Source organism: Cetorhinus maximus, chromosome 4, assembly GCF_964194155.1.
Source record: "Cetorhinus maximus chromosome 4, sCetMax3.hap1.1, whole genome shotgun sequence".
NCBI classification, from domain to species: Eukaryota; Metazoa; Chordata; class Chondrichthyes; order Lamniformes; family Cetorhinidae; genus Cetorhinus; species Cetorhinus maximus.
Genome location: NC_135882.1, coordinates 21,314,254 through 21,329,636, shown reverse-complemented (window position 1 = coordinate 21,329,636; position 15,383 = coordinate 21,314,254). Strand labels below are relative to the sequence as shown.

The 15,383-nt window shown below is 40.5% G+C and overlaps 2 protein-coding genes and 1 long non-coding RNA gene across 3 annotated transcripts in view; 1 reads left to right on the top strand and 2 right to left on the bottom strand.

Annotated features, from left to right (window-relative positions):
* The window catches only part of LOC144679541 (uncharacterized), a 25,957-nt gene extending 14,161 nt beyond the window's left edge, over positions 1-11,796 (bottom strand). Inside the window, exon 1 of the long non-coding RNA XR_013576364.1 lies at positions 11,658-11,796. This is a non-coding gene — a long non-coding RNA (uncharacterized LOC144679541). The remainder of the gene's footprint in view (positions 1-11,657) is intronic.
* cox6c (cytochrome c oxidase subunit 6C) overlaps positions 1-15,383 on the bottom strand; it is a 297,540-nt gene that overhangs the window by 263,490 nt on the left and 18,667 nt on the right. The gene's annotated exons all lie outside the window — the stretch shown is intronic.
* Positions 1-15,383, top strand: part of tmx3b (thioredoxin related transmembrane protein 3b) — a 146,911-nt gene extending 131,528 nt beyond the window's left edge. Inside the window, exons 13-16 of the mRNA XM_078540033.1 lie at positions 5,640-5,696; positions 7,987-8,116; positions 8,740-8,808; positions 11,688-15,383. Coding sequence (XP_078396159.1) covers positions 5,640-5,696; positions 7,987-8,116; positions 8,740-8,808; positions 11,688-11,981 — 550 coding nt within the window. The 3' untranslated portion in view covers positions 11,982-15,383. The remainder of the gene's footprint in view (positions 1-5,639; positions 5,697-7,986; positions 8,117-8,739; positions 8,809-11,687) is intronic.

Below are 15,383 nucleotides of genomic sequence, written 5' to 3'. Positions count from 1 at the left end.
AAAATTAGGGGCTGTCCTTTTAGGACAGAGATGAGGAGAATTTTTTTCTGAGGATTGTGTAACTTTGGAACTCTCTGCCTCTGAAGGCTGTGGAGGTGTGGTCATTGAATATTTTTAAGGCGGAGGTAGATAGATTCTTGTTAGGCAAGGGAATCAAAGGTTATCAGGGGTAAATGGGAATGTGGAGTTCAAAATACAAATAGATCAGACATGATATTGAATGACAGAGCAGGCACGAGGGGCCAAATGGCCTACTTCTCCTATTTTGTATATTCATATGTATGTTTGTAACCCTTTGAAAGAGCCTTCATCATGGGCCAAATGTGCTGGATTCTTTGAATCTATAAATGCTTCCTGTCTCCAAGGAAAGCTTCTGAAATCTTAATTCATTCCCCTCAAAGCTAATTGTGGTAGCACATACATATTTATTTCAATATTGAAGCTCTGGCATTAAACTCTATTTCCTTTGGCAGTTTACATATAATCAATATTCTAATCAGAACAGAATAGGGAATTGCAATAACATTATATTCAAAAAAATATTAATTAGGATATTATTGCACTGCCTCAGAGTCTTTTTCATAACCTTATTGAAACAAATTGGGAGAGAGAAATAAATAAGTGAAAAGCTACATATCCAAAAGGCACCTATCTAGATAACAAATGTACAGTGTTTGCATTTAACGTGATATATCCAATATGATACTGTCCATAAAAGTTTCATATAAACAAACCATAATAGGTTTGTAAAAGATATATAAATGTTTTATTGCTTTAGAAAACTGCCAGTTACCTGCCTGTCCTTCTTACATAATTGTCCTCAACGTAATGCCAAAGTCACTGAGTATTCCACTATAAGAGGGAACTGTAAAATGCCGATAGCATCTTCACCCAAGTCTTGTCTTATCTTTTCTGCTAAAATAAAAATGAATCCAAAAGTTTTGTAAGCATGTAAACAGTAAGTTTACTGATTAGGCCCCAAAAAGGGGGATCTACGCATGGAGGCAAAGGACATGGCAGGGGTACTAAATGAGTGTTTGCATCTGTCTGCACCAAGGAAGGAAATCCTGCCAAAAGAGGAAGTAGTTGAGATGCTGGATGAACTAAGAATTGGTAAAGAGGAGGTTTTAGAAAGGGTGACTTTCCTTAAAGTTGATAATTAATCAGGACTGGGTGGGATGATGGATGCATCAGAGAATGCTGAGGAAAGTAAGGTTGGAAGTTGCAGAGGTACTAACCATAATTTTCCAACCCTAGACCAAAGGGATGGTGTCACAGGACTGGAGGATTGCGAATGTTATACCCTTATTCAAAAAGGGGTGTAAGGATAAATCCAGCAACTACAGGCTAGTCAGTTTCAGTGGTGGGATAGATTTTGGAGATGATATTCTGGGACAAAATTAACAGTCACTACCAGCATGGTTTTCAAAAGGCAAAAATCGTGTTTAACTAACTTGATTGAGTTTTTTGATGAGGTAACCAAGATGGTCAATGAGGTAGTGTTTGATGCATATGAGCTTCCAAAAGGTGTTTGATAAAGTGCCACATAATAGACTTGACAGCAAATTTGAAGCTCATGAAATAAAAAGGAAAATGGCAGTATAGATATGATGTTGACTGAGTGACAAAAAATAGAGTAGTGGTAAACAGTTGTTTTTCAAGGAAGGTACAGGTGTTTTAAGGTCCCAGGTGCGGCAATAGGGCCACTGTTTTTCTTGAGATATATTAATTGCCTAGACTTGTTTGTGCAGGGAACAATTTCAAAATTTGCAGATGACAGAAAAGTTGGGAGTGTTGTGTACTGTGAGGAGGATATTGATAGATTTCAAGAGGGCATAGGCTGGTGGGATGGGCAGACATGTGGCAGAAATGTAAAGTGGTTCATTTTGGTAGAAAGAATGAGGGGAGGCAATGTAATGAGAACAATTCTAAAAATGGTTCTGGAATGGAAAGACTTGAGGGTATAAATGCTGAAATTGTTGAAGCTGGCAGGTCAGGTTGAGAAAGTGCTCCTAAGGTCATATAAGATCATGGGCTTTATAAATAGAAGCATAGAGTACAAAAACAAAGAAGTTATGATGAACCTTTATAACACACTAGTTTGGCCTCAACTGGACAGGGGGAGGGGACACAGAATGTTAGCAGAATAGGGACACATCATAATACAGTAAAACAATCAAGTCAGAGGGAGTACAGCTGCAATAAGCTTCAGGGTAGTAAGGCAAGGCTGGATGGCATTTACTTTAATGCCAGGAGTATTACAGGTAAAACGGATGAGTTAAAGGTGAGGATTGACACGTGGAATTGTGATATAGTAGCCATCACTGAGACGTGGTTGAGGGAAGTGCAGGATTGGCAGCTCAACATTCCGGGATATAGAATCTTCAGGGGAGGGGGTAAAAGAGGAGGAGGCATTGCATTATTAGTTAAGGAGTCAGTTACTGCAGTAAGGAGAGATGATATCTTGGAGGGGGCATCGAATGAAGCTTTGTGGGTAGAGCTTAGGAATAAAAAAGGGGCAACCACATTATTAGGTGTTTATTAGAGACCCCCAGATAGTCAGTGGGAAATTGAGGAGCAAATATGTGCACAATTTGTGGAAACGTGTAAAAACAATAACAATAGGGTAATTATATTAGGTGATTTCAACTTTCCCAACATTAATTGGGATAGACATAGTGTTAAGGGCTTGGATGGAGTGGATTTCCTGAAATGTGTACAGGAGAACATTTTAGGTCAATATGTAGAGGGTCCAACAAGGGACGGTGCATTGCTGGATCTAATTCTGGAGAATGAAGTCGGACAGGTGGTTGAGTTGGTGGTGGGTGAGCATTTTAGTGATAGTGACCACAACATGGTACATTTTAAGTTTGTTATGGACAAAGAAATCGACAAGTTGCAAAAAAATGCTTTGGATTGGGGGAGAGTAGATTTTAGTAAAATAAGGCAGGATCTGGCCAAGGAAGACTAGGAACAGTTACTTGTGGGGAAATCTACAGAGGAACAGTGGGGGGTGTTCAAAAAGGAAATGGGGAGGGTACAGGCTCAACATGTCCCCTCTAGGGTGATAGGAAGGACTAACAAGCCCAGAGAACCATGGATGACCAGAGATATTCAGGTTACGATGAGAAGGAAAGGAGAGGCTTTTAGCAGGTACAAGGGAAGCAAATCAGCAGAGGCATTAGTGGAGTACAGAAAGTGCAGGGTGGAGCATAAGAAAGCAATTAGGAGAGCAAAGAGGGGATATGAGAAAGCTCTGGCTGGTAAAAGTAGGGAAAATCCCAAGATATTCTATAAGTATATCAATGGGAAGAGGATAACCAGGGAAAGAGTAGGGCCCATAAGGAACCAAAGGGGCAATCTATGGGTGGAGCCAGAGGACATCGCTAGAGTGTTGAATGAATACTTCACGTCTGTCTTCACCTAAGAGAATGAGGATGAAGGTATCGAACTCTGGGAGAGAGACTGCGAGGTTCTTAAGCAAATTGATATAGGGAGTGACAAGGTATTGGAGGTGTTGGCAGGCTTAAAAGTGGACAAATCTGGATGATTTGTGCCCCAGACTGCTGAGGGAGGCAAGGGAGGAGATCGCAGGGGCTCTGACCCAAATTTTTAATTCCTCTCTGGCCACGGGGGAGGTGCCAGAGACTGCAGAACAGCTAATGTGGTTCCTCTATTTAAGAAGGGTTGTAGAGATAAGCCAGGGAACTACAGGCCAATGAGTCTCACGTCAGTGGTCGGGAAACTATTGGAGAAAGTTCTGAAGGAGAGTATCTGTCTCCACTTGAAGAGGCAATGTTTGATCAGGGATAGTCAGCATAGTCAGAGGGAGGTCATGCCTAACAAATTTGATTGAATTTTTTGAGGAGGTGACCAGGTGTGTAGATGAGGGTAGTGCAGTTGATGTAGTTTATATGGATTTCAGCAAAGCCTTTGACAAGGTCCCACATGGGATAGACTTGTAAAGAAGGCAAATGCACATGGGATACAAGGTAATTTGATAAGGTGGATTCAAAATTGGCTTAGTTGTAGGAGGCAGAGAGTGATGACAGAAGGATGCTTTAGTGGCTGGAAGCCAGTGTCCACAGGGATCTGTGCTGGGTCCCCTATTATTTGTCATTTATATAAACGACATAGATGACTATGTGGGGGTAGGATTAGTAGGTTTGCGGATGACACAAAGATTGGCCGAGTGGTTAACAGTGAGGTTGAGTGTCTTGGGCTACAGAAAGATATAGATGGGATGGTCAAATGGGCAGATAAGTGGCAGATGGAATTTAACCCTGAAAAGTGTGAGGTGATACACTGTAGAAGGAGTAATTTGACAAGGAGGTATTCAATGAATGGCATGGCACTAGGAAGTTCTGAGGAACAAAGGGACCTTGGCATGTGTGTCCATAGATCTCTGAAGGCGGAGGGGCATGTTAGTAGGGTGGTGAAAAGGACATATGGGACACTTGCCTTTGTCAGTCGAGGCATAGATTACAAAAGTAGGGAGGTCATGTTGGAGTTGTATAGAACCTTGGTGAGGCCACAGCTGGAGTACTGTGTTCAGTTCTGGTCGCCACATTATAGGAAGGATGTGATTGCACTGGAGGGGGTGCAGAGGAGATTCACCAGGATGTAGCCTGGGATGAAACATTTAAGTTATGAAGAGAGGTTGGATAGACTTGGGTTGTTTTCGTTGGAGCAGAGAAGACTGAGGGGCGACCTGATCGAGGTGTACAAGTTTATGAGGGGCATGGACAGGGTGGATAGGGAGCAGGTGTTCCCCTTAGTTGAAAGGTTAGTCACAAGGGGGCATAAGTTCAAGCTGAGGGGCAGGAGGTTTAGGGGGGATGTGAGGAAAAACTCTTTTACCCAGAGGGTGGTGACGGTCTGGAATGCACTGCCTGGGAGGGTGGTGGAGGTGGGTTGCCTCACATCCTTTAGAAAGTACCTGGATGAGCACTTGGCACGTCATAACATTCAAGGCTATGGGCCAAGTGCTGGTAAATGGGATTAGGCAGGTAGGTCAGGTGTTTCTCACGTGTCGGTGCAGACTTGATGGGCTGAAGGGCCTCTTCTACTCTGTGATTCTAGGCACCGCACTATTGGAAGGATGTGAAGGCTTTCGAGATGGTGCAGGAAAGATTTGTGAGAATTGTTCATTGGAGAAGCTGGAGTTTTCCTCAGAAGAGATGATTGAGAGGAGATTTAATAGAAGTGTTCAAAACCATGAAGGTCTAGACAAAGTAAATAGAGACAAACTGCTCCCATTGGTGGAAAAGTCGAGAATCAAAAACACCAATTTAAGGTGATTGGCAAAAGAACCAACGTCAATATGAGATAAAACTTCTATATACATTGAGTTGTTAGGATCTTGAATGCACTCGCTGGGAGTGTTATGGAAGCAGATACAATCGGGGTGTTCAAAAGGGAATTGGATGGACAAGCACTTGAAGGGAGAAAATTTGCAGTGTTACAGAGAAAGGGCAGGGGAGTGAGACTAGTTTAGTTGCTGTTGCAGGGAGCTGGCATGGACACGATGGGCTCCTGTGCTGTAACTATCCTGTAACTCCAAGATTTGCTGCTCGCAATTGTTCTGAGTTGCATAACCTTGTCAAGATTTTTTTTTCATACTATATTCAATTTAACAGGAATTTCCAGTTTGGGCATATAGATGGAGCAGATTACATCAACAGTGTCATAATGGAGTAAGTGTTTACTCATTTTTAACTAATTAAATCCTTGTGAAATTTTGTGACAGGACCTTTTTAATGTATTGTCTGTTTTGAATTCTAACCCCAATGCCTTCAACAGGAAATGTTTCTGGGTGTTAAAATTATTGGTGATTTAGTTGTCTGAAACTCTGGAAAAGTAATTTATTTGGACCACAGAGGAGGGCACTCTAATACTCATTTTAATCTCTATTGTGTGACTTGCCCCACCAAGCAGTGTACTCATTCAATCTTATTGTCAAATCCTCAGGGAGAAATGAAGTTTCACAGTACTTTTATTTAATCTGGAAAATCACACTGCAACTGGCTCACCTTTCAATCCTTGGTTTTGTTTGCAGTTGGGACCCACTTTCTTTTTCATTCCAAAAATGGAGGAAAGAAAGATTGCACAGAGAGAGAAAGAGAAAAGAGATTCTACGAACGTAAAGACAGAAATGCAGGAAGTTAAATAACTGGAGAAATAGAACAAGAAATCAGAAACTGAGGGAAAAATAGAGTCCAAAAGCTAAATTTAGAGATTGGGAACAGTGAGTGACAGCAAGAGAGGATTAAAGATACCATACGTTTCTCAACCTATGAATTCTGATACAGCAACATTGTGGGGGGCGCTGGCAATGAATTTTGACTGAAGCTCTGAGAAGAGGTAATGTTACTTTTATGAAGTGTTTCACATCATTTAATATTTTGAAGGATTTTATCTTTATTTCAGTGTGGGAAATTGCATGTAAGAATAGCATAGAGAGAAATACTTAATATGTGTGCTTCATTAACGTTGATGACATTGGGATAAACTATTGCTAAATATTCAGTGGCTCTGGAGTAAATAGGATCCTGTAGCAAATTCCAAAATTGTGCCTCAGATGAAAGCAGCGCCACTGCCAATACTTTTTTACATTTTATCCCCCTTCTTCTGTTGGCAGTCTAGTTTGATGACTTCTGGCAGCCTTCTGGTGTCTCACCGAAGTGATTTAGGCAGTTTGTTTTTACTATAAGTGGCATCTTCCTCCTTACATACATGCTCATTTTGCAGTGGGATTGCTGGACCGTGATCAGGAGCAAGAACTCTAATGGATTTTCTTCTCACTTCCACCTGTGTTGCCCTGAAGTCCTCACACCAACAAAAGCAACCCCACTTTCATCCCATCTGGTATTGGCCAACTCAGTACCGATACAGGGTCAAACCCACTTTCTGACTCAGTGGGTTTGGTATCATGCTGCAGTGCACTCAAAGAGCTATTGGGAGAACCCAGTTCTCTCTGTTTTAATGAGTCTTTAAATAGTGATTTTTATTTGTAACTTCACAGAGTAGATTTAATGTGCCCCTGCCTGGCGTGTTTTCGTTGGGGTTGGCACCTAAAATATGTCGGGTACCCAGCCTACCACCTTCCTGTCCACCTCCGATCTGATTCCCAGAATACGGAGGTTGGGGTAAATCTCCCACTCGGCCGCCTGCTCTTAAGCCTGTTGAGCCCCTTAGCTGTCCAATTAATTGGTAATTAAGGGCCTCAATCTGCCTCCACTGCCATAAAATGCTGGGCAAGTGACAGGCGGGCCAAGAGTGCGAAGGCTGTTTTTGAAAGGGCTTCTTTGAGAATGCAGAAAGGAAGGAGGGAGTGGGGGGGGCACATCAATTGGGGGATGCCCTGTGCACATCAGTGACACCCCCCCCCCCCGAAAATGTCACCCACCCTCCTTCGTTCCTGCCCTCCAAAACCCAGCCCCCGCCCCCGATCCCTCTGACTCCTCCCTGCCCTAAATCCCCAGGACTCAGCTGTCCCAGGTTGCTCTTCCTGCACTTCCTTACAGTCCCAACAGTGCTCACTACTGAGTTCTGGTGCTGCCAGAACTGCTGGAGAGACAGCAGTCTGATTGGCTGGCAGCTGTCAAGGGTGGGACTTGCTGCCCACTGAGGGGCAGATGTCCGACCCTGAGCTTGTTTAGCCCGCCCCCACCGTTCAGGACTGACTTTTCTTCCGGGAGGGCAAGCAGTGTGCTACAAATGTGTTTTGAAATGTGCAACAGGTAACACCTACACTAATAGTTTTAATATGGAAGTCCATCAATTTAGTCAGTGAACTTGCTAAAGGCGCAGTTCTAACTTCCACCACTAGATGGGACTATAAGTTCAATACCATTCTTATGTATTCGTTATCAGTTCCGTTTAACAAAGTTAATGAAAACCTTTAATAGAAGTGTAAAGCAGAATGTTAGATTACTTCGTATCAACCATTGCTATTTGTTTTAAAAATTACATATTTTCTTTCAGTGAGGTCACCATTCCTTCCATTGTTGTACTGAATACTTCAAACCAACAATACTTTATACCAGAAACAACAATTGAGAGCATTGAGGATTTGATTAAGTTTATTAATGACATCATAGAGGGATCAGCACAAGTAAGTTCAAGGATAATAAATACCTTTAATACAAGTTTTTTTTTTAAATGGCATGTTTGACTTCTACAAATTTCCCCTTCTCTCTCGTTCCTTGCGTTCTTCATTTTACCATGCTGGCAGTCAGATTATAAGATGTGTTGTGCATACGGTTATGATTTGGTGCATGGGGAGTGTGGGCTTGCTTATGGGATTATTGCTTTTGTGCAGAGCAGAAGAAAACCTATCTAGTGAGAGTTTGAATGTTGTGACAGTGTTTTCTCAGAAGGGTATGGGGAATGTTTCAATTTCGGAACTATGGTGGGTCTGGGTATGATGCTAGGTCAGCTCATCAATGAGTGTTATGCAGAAATTGTTCATCAAAACAACCGCTCAATCAGAAGAGTAAGGATGGTATAATTTTCCTAATAGACATTTCCAGAGTACCAAATGTCGCCATTTTATTTGGACTGAATTATACTGTAAACTTGTGAAGTTTGTTTCAAATTTTCTCTTTAGCATCCAGGCCTGATTCACTGTCTTGCATTTAACTCCGGTTTTTCAATTTCTAAGATTATTTCTATTTTTTGCAGTTTTGTTTTAATGTTTGACAGTAAATCCAGTTATTTCTTGAACCTGATTTTCAGGCACAAGGAGGAGACAGTTTCTATTATCGAGTTAGAAGATTGTTATATGATGGAAAATCCACCATATTAGTGAGTATCCACAGATCTTATTTCACTTGCATTCAAATCTAGAATTATCAGGAACCCTACTTCCTAGAAATAAGATGTTGACATTTAATTTGGCTAAAAATGTACAATGCAATTGATTGAGGGGTTATTAAGTGTCCTTTTTTTGTATCTTTAAATCTGCTGCAGGAAGGATAACTTATCATTTAACACGTTTCTACACTCTTCTGTCCCTCAGAAAAAAAAGTCCAAAGTTAACAGGTTTCAACAAATTTTTAATTAAAAAAAAATAATAAAGCTTTACAGAAATGCTACATAGCTCATTGACAGCTTTAAAAAGCTTTCCTTCCTCAAAACCAACCCCCGCCAAAAAGGGGTATTTGTCTTCAGCCCACCCGGCACATTTTTGCTTTGGAGGCAAATGTCTGAGTAAAGGAAGCAAAGTTGTGATGCAAGCCTTTGCATAATAAAATAAGAACTTTGGCCTGTAAGAATTTTTAAGTGTTGTTATAGGAATCACATTTTTATTGATATCAAAAGCTTGTTATTTAATGTAAAATAAATAACGTATACCTTTATTAACCTTGGAGCATATAATTCAAAAGGAAGTATATTTTAAACTATGTCATCTCTCCCCCAATAAAATCAGACCACTGGAGCACAACTGGTTTAGCCATCCATCATCAGACCTCACTGGGCCACATCTAGCACAAGTGGGCTGCATTCTCCTGCCAAAACCACCCAGCTTCTTTTCTCCCCCTATCAATAGTCTCCTTAAAATCACCTCCCCTGCCCCTTCCACCATTGTATCCGACAGTTGTAAGGAGCTCCTTGGACTTCTTTGTCACCGACATTGAGGCCATCTGTTCAGCTCCTTACCCATCAGGCCAAACATCCTCCAGACTTCTTACCTTACCCTTGAACCCACAATTTTCTAAACTTTCTCTTTGCTACCCTCACCAAGCTCATCCTGTCTATGACACCTAATTTCTACTCCCTTGACCGATTCCCACTAAACTTCTGACCAGCCAAGTACTCTTTCTAGCTCCTATGCTCGTTGACATTGTAAACGGTTCCTTCCTTTCAGGCACTTCTCTCCTCTTTCAAAACCCTGCCATAATTACCCCCTCAAAAAGCTGGCACTTGATCCCTTTGATCTTTTGAAGTACTGTTCCATCTTCAATCTTCTTTCCCCCTCCAAAGTTCTCCAGGGTTGTTGCTGCCTCTCAAATCCGTGCCCATCAAACTCAGCATTTGGATTCCCAAATCAATATCACAAATGGCATTCTCTGATTGTGAACAAAATTCATTATCCCTTCTCATCCTTCGCAATCTATCATCAGCTTTTGACATGACCAACCACATCATCTTCACCCAACAACTTCCCTCTGTTGTCCAGTAGGATTATTTTTGCTTTGTTCCACTCTTACTTATCCAATTGGAGCCACAGCATCCAGTAATGGCTTCTATCCCAGCTCCCACAGTGCTGCTTCCAGAGTCTCCTAAGGATCTATCCTTGGCCCCTGCCTCTTCCACCTCTGCATGCTGTTCCTTGATGACTTCATCCATAAACATGAGGTCAGCTTTCCACATATACTCTGGCAATACCCATATCAACCTTTCCTACACTTCGTTTGACCCTTATGCTGCCTCTGCGCTGCCAGACTGCCTGCTCAAAACCCAGTCGTGGGGATGAGCCATAGTTTCCTCCAGATAAGGATAGGCCCCTGACACAACACCGCATGCTCAGCACTAATCCCGTCACCTCCCCAGCCATTGTCCAAGGCTAAACCAAACTCTTCGGAACTCTATTTCCAGACTATTCGGAACCTTTGCATTCTATTCAGCCTCGAGCTCAGTTACCCATGTGCTCTACATCACAAAGACCGCCAACTTCAATTCCTACATCGCCCACTTTTGCCAGCCATTGGTTGCTGAAACCCTAATCTGTTTTGCTGTCCCTGCCTCCCACCGTTGCAGGGATACCGTCAGCATAAGGGCTGCAGTGGTTCCCCATTCTGGGGAATGCCCATCACCAGTTCAAGTCAGCTATATAGGGTTGAGTAATAAATCTGATCTTGACAATGCCACCCACATTCCAAGAACAAATTTTTAAAAATTTCGCTGCACAGATTACAATACGTTTTGTTATTTGACTGTAAATAATGTAAAATAAAGATTGTTATTTAAAAATAAAGCAAAATATGACTTTAAAATAGGGATTGGATTATATCTCCACAGCCTACTCCAATTATCCCTGCTTCACCAGAATTCTACACTTGACTGTGATTCTACAACTTGAATATATATAATGCCTTTACAGTAGAAAAATGTCCAATGCTACAGTAGCACGGAGGATCAATTGTGTATTACACGCACACAATTGGCTTTCTCATGTTCTTAAATAATTTCTTTTAAATTGTTTAATTCTAAAATGAAATCTGATGTTGTGATGTTCTACCGCTACTTGAAGTTGGGAGAGAGAGAGCTGACTGAAGTATAGGAAATTTCCAGTTGCTAAAAGTAATTAACAGAAAGCTTCCATCTGTTATTCTGCATGATATCAAAATGTTACCTAGATCAATGCTCGTGAGGTTCCTCTCAATGCATTTGAAATTTGGACTTGTCTGTGAGAAGGATCTAAAATATAGGTCAAAGTCTGAGGTAAGAAAGATAGTGAAGACCCCCCCCCCCCCCCCCCAAAAACATAACAATCACACATCGGTCAGAGTAACCAAGGATTTCATATGACTTTGTCCAGGACAGTTGTAAACTATTACATTGTTTAACTACAGTTTCATTGTGTTCATTTAAAAAAATGTGTTATGTACCATCCATTAAACTGCTCATGTGTAGAGGGGAAAAAAACTGACCTTTTTTGTGTTCTCTTATGCTTCAATTAGTCCGTTTTTAAGACCTCTCCTCTCCTGGGCTGCTTTCTTTTCGGTCTACCTCTGGGTGTTATAAGCATCATGTGTTATGGAATCTGGACAGCTGATGGGGAATATGAACCGGAAGAAGGAGAACTGCTTCAGAACGAAGCCCTTGACCAAGGAGATGCAGAAGCCAGTGATGAGGAAAAGGAGGAAAACAATGATGAACATCACAAAGATGATAATGAAGTTAAAGAAAATTCAGAAGAGCTCAAAGATGAAGAACTGGAAGAGAAAACCATGGTAGAAAAGAAAAGGGATTAATGTGTGCTTAAATGCTGAGTTCCCTTTAGGATTTCAAAATAATTGAGTGTATGGGTACATTTTAACATCAGTGAAGATTGTTGGAAATTTGATGCAAGTGTTTTTTTTTTTCTTCCCCAGTTTGACCTGTACTCTACATAGAGAATTCCTGGGCTAGAAGATTTTTGAATGATCATGTAAATTACATTTTGTTTCTTAGATGCAGAGTCACAGTGGAACCTCTGTTATCTGCCATAATGGAACGAGTCTTGATTGATCATGGAAATTAGATAATAATTCTGGAGAATCTCCAGAATTTGGTCTTCTGGGTATAATATCCCAAGGCACAGGACAAAGGCCGGTAAAGGTAATAACAGGCTGTGCAGTGAGATGATATCTTACACAAGGCTTTATCCAGCAAAAAATTGGAATATGATAGGAGTTCCACTATGGTTTTTAAATAGGTATGATGGTTTATGGGAGGTTGTGGGAAAAGAGAAGAGTTCACATTATGAGCATATTTTCTCCTGTGCATTATTCTACCAATCTTTCCCTCCCTCCGCCTCACCCACTCAATAAATAGCGAAACGGCTAACGAGAGGCATTATGCCTTATCATACTGGGCATTTGGCTGTTTTTGTAAATAGAAAATGAGTCACTCTGGTAGAAAGTGCAGACTACTCACTAATCTTTGGGGTATATTGAGACTTTTTCATCATTGCTGTTTGCTTTTGGTTATAAAGAACTGGATTGATTGCCTTTTTATTACCCGAACCAGAGACTTCTAAGGTTTTGAAAAATGCATGCTAGGTTTTTGTTGGTTGAAAAATAAACAGTCCCCTCAAGAGATCACCTTCACATTATTCACTTTACCACTAAAAGAATGACTCCAGTATCTCTATTCTTAATGTGTGAACAAAGAATGGAAACCAAGCTGTGATTATTTTGTAACTTTGTGTTTGATAGTTATGAATCTAAAAATCAAATTGTACTACTATGGCTTTGCAGTAAATGTAAAGGAGTTATTGACATCTCATGAAATATAATCCGAAAGCTACTGTTTCAGCAGCTGCAGCTTAAAAATTTCCTTATGATAGCTTTGATAGGAAGTGCACTGCTCGTGAAGAAGTAGCTAACAATAGATCAGGGTAAGCTGCCAATATTTTCAATTTAAATTCAGTTGGGCCTTCCACCCATCTTAAAAAAAAAAATAAGCTATAGAAGCAAGTATTAAAGACATTATTTTTATCCTGCCATGTTACTTGTCTCCAATGTTGAAGTAAATAGAATATTTCCCCATGAGTACTACAACTTAATACTGATAGTTAACTATAAGGTATTTAGTTACTGACACCCTGACAGGATCACCAAAGAAGTACCCATAGACACCTACCTTATATCGGCAGAGGTGTCAACACTTCCTCCTTAACATCAGATGTCGAAGGTGCAGCATCATTTGAGGTCTAAACTCTACCTTACACAAGCAGCATCTAAAGTCTATGCAGTACATCTTCATAAGAATCCTCTCTAAACAAAGTATCGCAGTGCAGTCAGAATTGGTATCTACGGGGCTGTACCGCCAGCGCAAAACAGAAGTAGGTTTTACATCTGCATCTGTATGACAGAGATAGGACCAGCTAAGCCAATGCAGTTAGCAGCTACAGAATAAAAGCACTTCCTTGAAACGATGTTAAATATGTTTCTTTGTCAGATCTAATGTACACTGTTAAAGCTCTTTGCGCCTAGTTTTTGAATTAGCAACAGTCAGATAAACCAGCTATTACCACAAACCACTGACTTCTGCAGTAGCATATCCAGCTTAATGCACAACTTGTGATCTTATCAGTTCACAGTAAGTCAGGGATACAGCAAAATTAAGCAGTGTAAACTTGTAAAAATACGGGCCTTGGGCCTATTTGGTTTATTGGATAAAACTGTTACATGCTGTAATATTGGGACCAGTAGACAGCACCCTTTTGATTCCAGCACTGTGCTTAGTTAGCCACCTCACACAACTGTCTGCAGTAGAGATACCACTGTTAGCTTCCACATTCCTGAGCTAGAGGTGGAAACTCGACGAGGCTTCTCACTGCTGATTGCTGCCCAGTGACCCTGTTGAGTGAGACCGCGATTGGGCTCAGCTGAAATGCCATCTTAATCCAATAGCTGGCTGTCACTCGCAGCCTTGTCTTGCAAAAAATGGATGCTTGGATAAGATAACAGAGGACTCCTGTGACAGAACAGTTTAGCATTGGTCAGCGCTTAAGTAAGCAAAACAAAACTTAGGAAGGTGGGGAACAGAAAACAGGATCATGAGGATAAATCGTACCTTTCTCCAAATGTCGTAACAGCTCATGTAAAAGTCGAATACATCTTCCTGTAGTGCAGAGCCCACTTTAATTTTCTAGCAATCGAACTGCACTTAAAGTAAATCTATAGATTTTTGTCTTTAAAATTTCCAGAAAAAGGTTTGTTCATAATGAGGAAATAAAAGCAGAATGTGGTTAATCTGTAAGTGCTTGTTCCATTGCCACTTATAAAGTAACAGGTGGGGAGCATATTGGCCAATGTGGAACTTCAGTTTTGTTTGTCTCTCAACAAGCATTACATTAATCATCAGAAAGGAACCAGTTTTAATTTATGAATTTTATATAAACTTATTAAAACTGTTAGTGTCAAACAATTACTGCATGGAGCAGTCAGAAGATAAAACTACTCTTTTAATTATAATGTGCCTCTCGGTGAGATAACTTTCATTATATTATATGGAATCGCTTTTTTAATATTGTTCAAGTGGTTGTGTAAAGGGGAATACTGAAAATAGGCCAAAAACAGATTACTGAATGACAATCATGCTTCTCTGCTCTCCATTTCAAGCCTTTTTCAATAAATTGATCTGCTCCATATCTTTCATTTTAATCTCTGACAAAATATTGCCTATCTTGCATTTCTGAGGCAATGTAGCTAGCCTGTGAATTAACTTGAATTCAAAATAGAAGGCTCCAGTTACCAGTATCAATGACATGTTTGGACAAATAAACTTAATTTAGAATTTATAATGGAACAGGAATATTCATTTTCACGAGGCATTGACTGTACTACATCAAAGAAAATGATATAGTAACTGGCAGTGACTCTGGAAATGGAGAGCCACACATTAGTTTTAGAATAACCTTTTTATCCACTTCATTTGTCTGAGTGGTTAGTCCTGATTGGATCTAGATTTCCAGACCAAGTTTCTTAATAGAATGCTGATAAGTAACTGAATTCCACTTTTCTTAGTACAGAGGTTACCGTTGCAAGTTTGCTGTCAAAACCACTTACTGATGTACTAACTCATTTTATTATGCTGGAGTATGCATTTAGCTTTGTTTTATGGGCAATGATAGTTTGTTTTATATAAATAAAGTTAAGAAAACCTTT